The sequence below is a fragment of the Arachis duranensis genome, chromosome 1 (genome assembly GCF_000817695.3).
Source record: "Arachis duranensis cultivar V14167 chromosome 1, aradu.V14167.gnm2.J7QH, whole genome shotgun sequence".
In the NCBI taxonomy this organism is placed as follows: domain Eukaryota; kingdom Viridiplantae; phylum Streptophyta; class Magnoliopsida; order Fabales; family Fabaceae; genus Arachis; species Arachis duranensis.
The window spans coordinates 98351058-98363500 of NC_029772.3; the positions used below are offsets into that span (position 1 = coordinate 98351058).

The 12443-nt window shown below is 32.5% G+C and overlaps 2 protein-coding genes across 2 annotated transcripts; one reads left to right on the plus strand and one right to left on the minus strand.

Moving 5' to 3' along the window:
- The first annotated feature begins 1921 nt into the window (after nucleotides 1-1921).
- On the plus strand, nucleotides 1922-6056 carry LOC107466086 (oligopeptide transporter 3). The gene is made up of 6 exons (XM_016085066.3): nucleotides 1922-2511; nucleotides 2965-3062; nucleotides 3845-4414; nucleotides 4522-4777; nucleotides 4882-5064; nucleotides 5155-6056. Exons 1-6 carry the CDS (start codon nucleotides 2002-2004, stop codon nucleotides 5767-5769), a joined length of 2232 nt encoding a protein of 743 aa, XP_015940552.1. The 5' UTR covers nucleotides 1922-2001; the 3' UTR covers nucleotides 5770-6056.
- A 4253-nt stretch (nucleotides 6057-10309) lies between these two features.
- LOC107467057 (uncharacterized) lies at nucleotides 10310-11726 on the minus strand. The gene is made up of 3 exons (XM_016086088.1): nucleotides 11696-11726; nucleotides 10609-11087; nucleotides 10310-10495 (listed from the first exon to the last, which is right to left on the minus strand). Exons 1-3 carry the CDS (start codon nucleotides 11724-11726, stop codon nucleotides 10310-10312), a joined length of 696 nt encoding a protein of 231 aa, XP_015941574.1.
- Between the last annotated feature and the right edge of the window lie 717 nt (nucleotides 11727-12443).

Below are 12443 nucleotides of genomic sequence, written 5' to 3' on the forward strand. Positions count from 1 at the left end.
GAATAGTCATGACACGTTCATGCTACAAAAAATATTATTTATGATAAAAGGTTAAATTTTAATCATTGTAATAATATTTCGTGATAAATAGATGACACATTCAATTTATTTTTATCATAATTTAGTATTGATAGTTAAAATTTAATGGCTAAACTCTATTTCTATAGTAGTAAATCTTTGAATTCAACCTTTGAAATTAGAATTATCCGATAAAAATCAAACTCTTAACATTTTTGTGTTGTCATTGTCTTCTTGATATTATCGGTCTTTCGAATTGGAATTATCTTTTACTATATCATTATCCAGATCAAGTTCTGAAATGTCTTTTTAAGTCAAGAAATCCAAAGAGAGTCAGAAGGTGAATCTTTTACATAATTTTTGTATTCACACTTTCATTAGGATTTCCCATCTCCGAAGTATCCATAGACTCTATCGGTTGATTAAGATCAATCTCATCGCGTGTTTTAATTATTTTTTGTACTACATTTAACTAATCCTTCTCTTGTGATAAAACTCTAAAAGAGCATTCCATGTTATTAACTTTTGTTAAGGGAAAAAATTGTTTAAAACGGGTCTAAACGGACTAAACTAGTCCAGTAGTTATTAGATTTGATTTATACATGTAAGAATGTTCTTATTGTTAATTATTAGTTCTTAATTAATTAGCGAAAGGCCATTTTTTTAAAAATTTGTTTTTTTCCAATAATCACAAGTATTTATTAGTGATAAATGTTATTTTTTATTGGATTTTTTTTGTGATATTTATTATTGGATTTGAGTTAATGTTAGTTAATTTTTTATTTTTTTAAATTAAAATTATTAATTTTTTAACTTCTTTTTTTAACAGTCATGAGGATAAGAATAATTTTTAAATGAGTAAGAAGAAATAAGAATGGTATACTTAATTAGTAAACTTGCTAATTTTTATAAGTATTCTAATAAATATATTAAAATTTTAACATCTAATAAACTTAATATGTTGTCTAAACTCTTACTAAATTTAAAAAATCTCTTCCTAGTTTTGACTAATGTTGTTAGAGAAACACCATTAAGTGTCTGAATAAACCCAAGACTATGGTCCACGTAGGTGCAACATGTGGACTCCACTAAGTAGTTGGTAATCATGCAGGCAACACGAGAATAACACGAGCAACCGTTACATTGTGCCAACGTGGCATGGAGAGAATTTCCATGCGTCAGTTGCGGGTCCTACTTATCTGACATGGCACACCCCCTTTAACTGAGAACGGAAGGATAAGAAGTTTTAGAAGTAATTTTCTTTGAGTTTTTTACTTATAAAAAGTTGTAGTATTAATGTTTGGTGCAAATTTCAAAATCAAATTGCAGTTTTCTAAAAAACTATTTAAAAGCTTATAGAGAAGTTAAAAAAAATATTTCTCTCATAATACTACTATTTTTTATCATATTTCTATAAAATAAACACTTTTAAAACTTTTAATCCAAACACAAAATAACTTATTTATAAGCTATTTTTAATATAACCATTTATTATTTAAACTATTTTTTTTTAAAAAAACTTAATTAAGTTGTTTACCAAATTGAGTTTTAATCTATTTTAACGGTCTTAATAAAAATTTAGCCAACTAATCGGTTATTATAAATACATGAGTTATTTATTTTACACATTTTAATATATATTTTATATTTTAATATATATTATATACAAATAAACTAATTTAATAACTAATTTTTAGTGTACAACTAACATAATTACAAAACTAAACTCATAAATCATTACATGGAAATATATAATTCTATTTAATGTTCACAAAAAACTTTTTAAGTATTCTAATTAATTAGGGGTAATTTTATATTTAGAAAAATGTATAGGGGCATTTTGGGAATGTGAAAGTATTTTTATAAGGAGTGGGCAGAGGCAGAGACAGGTCCATGTATCTGCGAAGAACGACAAAGAAAACACATCAACTCTCCCTCTGACTCTCTCACTCTCACTCACTCTTTGCCTTCCTCCTCTCTCCAATGGCGACCAAGAACCACGCCGATGACCCCACGGACACCGAGAAGGCCGCCAACGGAGGAGAACCTCCGTACGAAAGATGCCCCATCGAGGAGGTGGCTCTTGTGGTGCCGGAGACCGACGACCCTTCTCTTCCGGTGATGACTTTCAGAGCCTGGTTTCTTGGGATAACCTCATGCGTGCTCCTCATCTTCCTCAACACCTTCTTCACCTTCAGGACTCAGCCTCTCACCATCTCCGCCATCCTCATGCAAATCCTTGTTCTTCCCATAGGAAGGTTCATGGCTGCCACTCTCCCCACAGACCAGTACAACTTTCTTGGCTGGCGCTTCTCGTTGAATCCTGGCCCTTTCAACATGAAGGAACACGTCATCATCACCATCTTCGCCAACTGTGGTGTTTCCACTGGTGGCGGAGATGCTTACTCCATTGGTGCCATCACTGTTATGAAGGCTTATTACAAACAATCATTGACCTTTCTCTGTGCTCTCCTCATTGTCTTAACTACCCAGGTTTTTAATCTTTTCCTTCTTCCTCATTTTCAATCACTGGAGCTCTTACTTCCTCATTTTTGTTTGAATGGAGATGCCAGGATGTAATCCTAATTGTTTATCTTCTTTTTCTTTGTTTTGTTTTGTTTTGTTTTTGTTTTTTTTTTCCCTTATATAAATGAAATCTGTCTTCAAAATCTGTCCTTTTTTAATCGTCGACAATAAAATATGTTCTCCTGTATTTGTTTATTTACATACACAATCCTATCTTCAAATTGCTGGTTTTTTTTAATAGATGCAAAAAGTGTGACAGATTAGTCGAATTTTCAATAGTAAAAGTCCTTCTCTTTTGGATTTGTTTATTATTATTATTATTATTATATCTTTGAAGCAAATATTCTGGTCTTATTTGTCTCAATCTGCTGTGGAAAGTTTTTCTTTTTAAAAAGTGAAATGTTCTAAATTGCGTTGCAGGTCTTGGGGTATGGATGGGCTGGGATTTTGAGGAGGTATCTGGTTGATCCTGTTGATATGTGGTGGCCAGCAAACCTTGCTCAAGTCTCTCTCTTTAGGTTCATTTCCTGCTCTCTTTCTTTCTTCCATCCTTCCATGTTACGGTTTCATAAGGACCTTGGTAGTGTGCTAATATTCTCTATTCAATATTCATTATGAATTCACCAATTTACAAAACCATGGACCACCCTTTGGTTGAGGAAGAACTCCACAGAAGTTTGCATTTCTTGCATTTTTAGAATTTGAGACATCACAAATTAACTTTAGAATGACTTGAAACAATTAAGGAAATATTTGTTTCGTTTGATATCAACCCAATTGGAGCCGTGACATTTCTTCCAAGTGCTAACTGAATAAGGAAATAATCAAATGATAACACGAATCAATTTTGTCATTGACTTGGAATTCTTATCACTAGCATATGATGGGAAACGCAAACATATTCTTTAGCCTTAGTGGACTCAACCGGGCAGTTGTAAGTAACAAGCGTCACACTTGGGCTCTTTTAGATGCCTTACGCCTGTGGAGTAAGGCATCTTCACTGCTGATGCTGAAAGGCTTATGCTATTAGTTCTGTTTTATTTTGTTACATTGGTGCAATATTTTCTGGAGGAGAGACATAACATTGAAAAGGTTAAAAAGTTCAAGTGGAAGATTTGTTAATATTATACTCTCAATGTTTAAAATTGACTTCTCTAGATTTTGCATATAGGCAATGATTTAGAATCTTGTCAAAATGAATCTATGCAACAGAAGAGTCCAATAATTAGTAGTCATATTTGCTTGTGCATTATTCCCTTTGTAATGTTATTCTGATTGCATAAGTACCTTTGTTCTACAGGGCACTCCATGAAAAGGACCACAAAACAAAAGGACTCTCAAGGATGCAGTTTTTCCTCATTGCCATGGGAGTGAGCTTCTTGTATTATATTCTCCCTGGATATCTGCTTATGGTATTGACATTCTTCTCATGGGTGTGCTGGGCATGGCCACATAGCATCACGGCGCAGCAAGTTGGATCGGCTTATCATGGACTCGGCATTGGTGCCTTCAGTTTTGATTGGGCTGGCATTTCAGCTTACCATGGCAGCCCTCTTGTTACTCCATGGTCTTCCATTGTTAATGTTGGAATTGGATTCATCATGTTCATCTACATAATCGTGCCCATATGTTACTGGAAGTTTAATACTTTTGATGCGCAGAAGTTCCCTATATTTTCTAATCAGTTGTTCACGGCCACCGGACAGAAGTATGACACCACCAAGATCTTAACCAAAAACTATGATCTTGACATAGATGCATACAACAAATATGGCAAGTTATACCTTAGCCCTCTGTTTGCACTATCAATTGGATCAGGTTTTGCAAGATTTACAGCAACCCTCACTCATGTTGCGCTGTTTTATGGCAGGTAGGCTGCTATCATAGCCTTTCACAAATTGTTCTCTCTTGTATTTATATTAATGAATCACTTCGATAGATGCTTGGATTGATCTTCCATAAATTTCCTTTTCCCAGTGACATTTTGAGGCAGAGCAAATCAGCCATGAATAATGTGAAATTGGATGTCCATGGTAGACTCATGAAAGCTTATAAGCAAGTACCCGAATGGTGGTTCCTGATTTTGTTATTTGGGAGCATAGCACTATCCCTGCTGATGTCTTTTGTGTGGAAAACGGATGTGCAACTTCCGTGGTGGGGAATGATCTTTGCTTTTGCTCTAGCTATTATTGTGACCCTCCCCATTGGTGTCATCCAGGCAACAACTAACCAGGTATTTCTACCATCTCTATCATCTCAATGTCCCTCCATTAATGCAAAGTGGGAATCCATGAGCATTCAAGCTTTAACATGAATTTTTCCCTTGTTACTTAACAGCAACCTGGATATGACATTATAGCACAATTCATGATTGGTTATGTCCTTCCCGGAAAACCAATTGCAAACTTGCTCTTCAAAATTTATGGAAGAATCAGCACTGTCCATGCTCTGTCTTTCTTGTCAGATCTCAAACTCGGACAGTACATGAAAATTCCTCCAAGATGCATGTATACGGCTCAGGTACGAGTCTCCTACTTTGCGTCCTTTTTCTTTTCTATAAATTTTCTTTACTCTTATTACTCACTTTTTTCTTTTGCCCTTCCAAAATAGCTGGTGGGAACTATAATTTCTGCTATAGTAAACCTTGGAGTGGCTTGGTGGATGTTGGATAACATCAAGGAACTATGCATGGATGACAAGGCCCACCATGACAGTCCTTGGACTTGCCCCAAATACAGAGTAACCTTTGATGCGTCGGTTATATGGGGTCTGATCGGACCAAGGCGCCTGTTCGGTCCCGGCGGGCTGTACCGAAACCTGGTGTGGCTATTCCTGATTGGAGCCGTGTTGCCGGTTCCTGTTTGGGTGTTGAGCAAAATCTTCCCTGACAAGAAGTGGATTCCCCTGATAAACATCCCTGTTATATCTTATGGCTTTGCCGGGATGCCACCTGCAACTCCCACCAACATTTCAAGCTGGCTAATCACAGGAATGATCTTCAATTTCTTTGTGTTCCGCTACCACAAACGATGGTGGCAGAAGTACAACTATGTTCTATCTGCAGCACTTGATGCAGGCACTGCTTTCATGGGCGTTCTTATCTTCTTTGCCCTGCAGAATGCAGGCCATAACCTGAAATGGTGGGGATCCGAGCTTGACCATTGTCCATTGGCTACTTGCCCAACTGCACCAGGAATTGTAGTTGATGGTTGTCCAGTATTCTAATAGATAGGCACAAACAACAAAGGGTTAAGCCTTTCCTTTTTATTGCTTCTGTTTGGGGTTGGGGTTGGGAAGAACCTAGCTAGTTAGGCTTTTAATGACAGGGTGAAAGGAATAACCAATTGCTTAGCAAATTATGTACATGTACATGCATGCATGCATGCATGCTTATTATCGTGTGAGGTTTTTCTATATAGTACCTCTCTCATGTCCCTTGTAACTTGTAAAAGATATAAGATACTGTATGGGTTTTCACCATATTAAATGGATGGATGCACAGTTGTATCTTATCTTGTGAGTCGTGACACATGTTTGGACTTTTAGCATCAATATGCACTCATCGGTTAGCACCTAAAACGAAATAGAAATGGAATTTGAAGACCAAGGATATTTATGAACAGAAGTGTGTGGTCATGACTGGTGGAAATTCAAATTCATAGCTTTTGCAGAAAGAGACTCGTGAATAGTGCATGATAGAGGAGAGGAATCTAATACCAAAGGGAATAGGATGCATATAACCAATGAAAGATAACACAGGAGGCCTTGAAGTCAAGCCAACACCAAGTTCAACGAGTTTCCTATTCCATCCATCAAGGCCAAAAGTTGATGAGGACCAAATGCTTTCTATCTCCAATTACTCACCCCTTATCTGCAAAGGAGAGGTTCCACTTAGCTGTGAAAACCTCACTTTGATGTTTCCATGACTATGATACGAATCGAAAGATTAACAAGAAGTTAAGGATTGTCATAGAAAAAAAAAGGATAATATTAAAATTGAAAATAGAAAATAAAAAATGAGAAACAAGAAATATAGATTAAAATTGAATAAAAACAGAATCATTATTTTTTTTTTTCTAATTTTTTTATATAAAAAGAAAACAAGTCACCTAACTTAACTTGTCACTCAACCTCATTTATTTACATCAAGATTTTATCACAAAATCAAATAGTGTTTTGGCACTCTTCTAATTTTTCTATCACATCTAATTTCTCTATCACAGTTATAGTAATTTAGGAAGTATTTATTACCTCTTATTAAATTAAAATAAAACAAAATTCTAAATATACTATTATAAAGTCAAATCTAGTAATTAAATAAACAAAATTAAAATACATGAAATTAAAACCAACTTGAGTTAGTCTAATAATTAGTTCACTAGTTTGCTTAAGATTCGAATCTTGCCTTATGCAAGCAGCAACTCATTGGTCTATGACAAACTCTTAAATGAAGCTCAATTCCACAACAGATTAGTACTTGACCTCCTAGGCCGAAGGATACCATAGAAAACAATGAGATTAAATTGAAGATTCTAATTCTTAAAAATATAAACCCAATCTTACTAGGTGAACAATGAGAGATACAAACAACGTGAACAGCGGTTCGCATTTCAGGCCCACTAACCATCAAATTTCACTTTCACCTTAAATTCACCACTTTGACCTAATTACATCCACTTCTAACCCAAACTCCCTTTTCACCGCAGCACGCAGTCGTCCCCCTCGCGGCGAGAAATCTCCTAAGCGCTGCCATTTTCTGCTGTCACCAATCCTGAGTGCAGATAAGTCATTTCGTATTAAGAACAAATATCTCATTTGTATGAAAAATAAACACCCGCATGTGCGATGGAGAACGAAGCTAAACTACTTGTAGCGGCGCGATGGAGGTGAGGGAGTAGAGGCAGTCACCGCAGGGCGATGGAGGTGTGACTAGGCTTGTGGATACACGAGAAAGCCGGAACACATGCGGTGGTTTGCAAGAGACGGCGAAGGGTTGTGGGGAGGAGGGGAGGGGCGCGGTGCGGGTATGAGAGAAAGGGTTTGTGGTTGTTGAAAGTCAAATTCAAAATAAGGATTATATTTAACTAATTCAAAATTTGATTTTTAAAATTAAAATTAACTTTTCGTTTCTAACTAATTGTTTTAAAAAAACGCTGTTCCTCGATATCTTCATGAATTAATCTTTACATACAAAGTATTTCGCGCTTACAAGCTTTACAAGCCTAAAGAGAACGAAACCTCTAAACGCGCTGCTTATGTTACGTGCCTCTTTAATAGACTTTTAAATCAATCCAAATCAATTAACGCGCGAATATATAACTTCCATTTTTCAAAAGATTTCGTTTTTTTTTCGAGTTTCTTGCCAAATTTGTTCGATCTCTTTCGTGCGTTCTCTCTTTGCTTTTTCATTCGTTGTTTTACCTGCGTTTATCACTGGTTTATTTTTCGTCATTTACATGCGTTTCTCTCTCTATATTCTTGCTTTTTTTTCGATTACAGAAATGATTACAGAAATACACCCAAACGGTTATAGAAATACACCCAAAGGATTTAAAAAATACACCAAAAACAGGGGAGAGACAGTATATTTCTTCTTGAAATCTTTTAATGTTTTACTGGTTAAGGATGAGGCACATGACAGAGACAATCTAGAAAAAAAACCTAAAAGAATAGTAAAACAGTACTTTGAATAATGTTTCTTCGTTTTTTCTGGTGATTTTTTATGAAGATTTGTATCTTTTCTTTTACTCTTCGCAAGAAGTTAGAACGTTTTTTCAGAATCGTAGTTTGTTTCAAATGTCACTTAAATCTTGACGGTTGTGGAAGAATGATTAAGGCGCGTGCGTTGGACGCTCAATTCTAAAGAAGTGGTGCACATTTTTTTTTATTTGAGCCAACTTGTATAGCTTGAAAGCCAAAAGACTTGTATGTATAACAGACCTCTATTTTTATAAACTAATAACTATTAAATAATATTTAAACTCTTTATATTAACAAACATTTGAAACCCGTTTCACACATTTTTTTTTTATTTGAGCCAACTTGTATAGCTTGAAAACCAAAAAGACTTGTATATGTAACAGACCTCTATTTTCATAAACTAATAACTATTAAATAACAAGTGTATTAACCTGTGCCATGCACGTGATAAGATTGAAATTATAATTTTAAATTATTTTGTTAAGATTAATTTAAATTATAATAATTTGATTAATAAAAATATAACATGTTATGTATTATTTGTTTTTTCTTAAGCTAGTGTTAAATATATTAACTTTAAAATAGTTATTAATTGGTTTTAGTAATCTACTTTTTTCAATAAATCAAACATATATACTCAATATGACAATAAATAACGTAGTAATACTTAGACCCACCAACAAATTTTTATATATTGTTTTACTGTCAAGTAACATATCAAAATCAACTCAAAATAAATAATAAATTATTAGAGAATTCTAATGTACAAAATTCAAAATAAATTTAGAAGAGAGAATAGTACTTTCATTTTGGAGGAAAAATGAATTCATAAGGAATTGACACCTCGCTTTTATTAGTTGATAATGTATTAAATATTGATTTTATATAATTATAATAAAAATATTTCTCTAAATTAGTATAATCATGCATTATTCGTTAAATGTTAATTGTAATATAATTATAATAAATATATTTTTCTAAAATAAATTTAGAAAAGAAAATAATGATTTCATTTTAGAGAAAAAATGAATTCATGAGGAATTAACACCTCACTTTTATTAGTTGGAGAAAAAATTCAGTTTGAGTATATTTTGTCATTATTATACATTTTTCGCTAATCATATATCCATTGTTTTCTTTTCTTTGTTTCAACATTTTGAACCTGGGCTTAACTTCTCGTAGTTCTCACTTCTCAGTTATTCTATTAGATGTAATTGATAACTATTGAAATTCTTTGATGGGATAAGTATTGTTTTGATCCCTCACGTTGAGGGTCGGAATCGAACCCGTCCCTGATGTATATTTTGATTTAAAATCATCCTTAAAGTCGTATTTAAATTTAAAATCGTCCTTTCTAATAAAATTTTTTAATTTATTCTTAAACTGCCCCTAAAATAAAAAAAAACAAGTTTAATCACCCGTGTCATGCACGTGATAAGATTGAAATTATAATTTTAAGTTGTTATGTTAAATTTTATTTTAATTATAATAATTTAATTAATAAAAAAATAACTTGTATGCGTTGTTTTTCTTTTCTTAATATAGTGTTATTGTATTAACTATAAAATAGTTATTTAATCTATTTTTTTCAATAAATCAGGCATATATACTCAATATGACCATAAATAATCTAGTAATACTTAAATCTACCAACAAAGTTTTATATGTTGATTTACTGTGAAGTAAGAAAATATCAAAATCAACTCAAAATGAAGAACAAATTAATGGAGAATCCTAATGCAGAAAGTTTTGTAATAAACAATAAATAATTTAAACCTACTGAATAATAATTCAATGTTATCCTTTGATACCTGCAAAATATATACATAAAATAACAATGTATCAATGTTTGTATATAAAATTATATGATTAACGTAATTATAAAATTGTTTGTCAAGAGAATAAAATTATACGAATTTTAATGATAATTTTAATATTCTCAAACTATTAATGTACAATAAGAATTCGTCTATTAGTTCCTATAATTTTTAAATTTTTTTAAGTGATAGTAATAAATTTTAATAAATAAATAGATTTAGTAAGACATTTTGTTATTACCTTTTTATTATAGGATCTCAAAAACTTTTCTATATACCACATTCATCGTGCAGTTATCTTCCAAGTGTCCATGATCTTGCAACAGCACTCGCAGACCATCTTTACTCGTTACCCTTGATAACGCAACATACAATTGACCATGGGTGAAAACTGACATTGGAAGGTAAATTCCAACTTTCGATAGAGTTTGTCCCTAGGACATATTATTGTCATTGCAAATGACATGATAATTGGGAATTGTCTTCTTTGAAACATGACCGGCAATGTTTCATTATTTAGAATTAGATTCAATCTTGGGATAAGAACAATACTTCCAGCTTTGTTACCAGTTAAAGTCTTGCATTCTAACACATGATTTCCCATTCTTCTAACTTGCATCCTCGTTTCATTGCACAAACCATTAGTTTGGTCTATATTCCGCAGCAACATAATAGGAGCACCAACCTTCAGAACCAACTTGTGTGGTGGTAGACCTGAACAATTTATTACATTTAAAATCTCCGGCGAGAAAGCATCTAACTCAAATTCCATATTTCCCTCTTCAGCACACACAGAGTCTGAACTTAAGTAGACTCTTTCTTGTCCAAGTAACCCTGCAGTCATCTTGTTGTTGACATCAGTGACATAATCCAAAGTTGGTGCAAGAATTGCTCTATCCTTGAAATAATTTTCAACGGATAAATTGGATAACATATCTGGATACACGAAATCAATAAGGTCATCCAAAGCTATCTCAGAGCTCTTAATCAAAATGTCAGATGATATATGAACGATCGATTCACCATCTATTGTATCACCAGCCAAATCATCACCAATTTTGAGTAGCTATTCTGCAAAATTTCTGAGTTCTTGTATGTTGTTATTTTCACCCAGTGACAATCTCATGTTTCTTTGTAAGCTTCAAAACCTTATAGTTATGCTACAAATATGAAGAATTAATAGAAGACTGAATTATATCTTGCCTTAAGCCTCTGGGAATCATAGGTAAAATTTGTCTAAAATCTCCTCTAAGAACAATAACTTTACCTCCAAATGGCAAATGAGCACACTTTACCTCCAAATGACAAATGAGCATTATACGAATCTGAGCACCTTAAGATGTCTCTGAGGCATTTGTCTAAAGTTTCGTAACAATACTTACTTATTATTGGAGCTTCATCCCATATGATTAATTTGACCTTGGATATTAACCTTGCAAGAGGACTTCCCTGTTTAATGCTACACAAAGAATCCTTATTTATGGCCAAAGAAATTTTAAACTTTGAAAGTGCAGTTCTTCCATTAGGCAACAAAAGTACAGTAATCCCACAAGAAGCAACATTTAAAACTATACCTCCTTTAGACCTAATTGAGCATGATATAGTTTACCATAAGAATGTTTTTCCATAATCACCTTGACCGTATAAGAAGAAAAGTCCACCCATATTACCGCTAACAGCACCAATTATTTGATTGTATGCAAATTTCTGCTCATTAGTTAGCCTTTCTTAATACCCACTTAGTTCATTCGCAAGAGTATTAACGTCAAAATAATTGAAACAATTGATTATTACGACTTTTATATATATATATATATATACTAATTACAAACGATATGAATTTTTAATGAAAATACTTGATACTAATAGAAAAAAAATTATATAAATAAAAATTATTTAATTTTAATTTCAATTTCATATAATAAAACAATGATTTTCAAAAATTATGAAATCTTTTTTTAACATATGTATTATGTCATACGTATAAATTATACGGGTTATTATATAAATTCATATATATGCATAACAAAATAGTTTAATATTATATATATTTTTACATTAATTATATGGCAATATTTTAAAAAAAGAGATAAAAAAAGAGATATATAAATATGTATAATATTATTGTTATATATAAAGCAGTTTTATATTGCTTTAATTATAGAGACTTACTATAATTATATAAATTTTAATTTGAGAAAATAATTTCCTTTGCCATAAATAATATACTAAAACTTTTAGTATATTATCTTCTTTATGGTTAATTAAATTTATCAATGATTTTCCCGTGTAAATCGTTATTGCCCAGTTTTTAATAACTACTTAATATACAAAATTTGAAATTGAAAATTGTTATTACTAATTTAATTAACTGGTTAATTG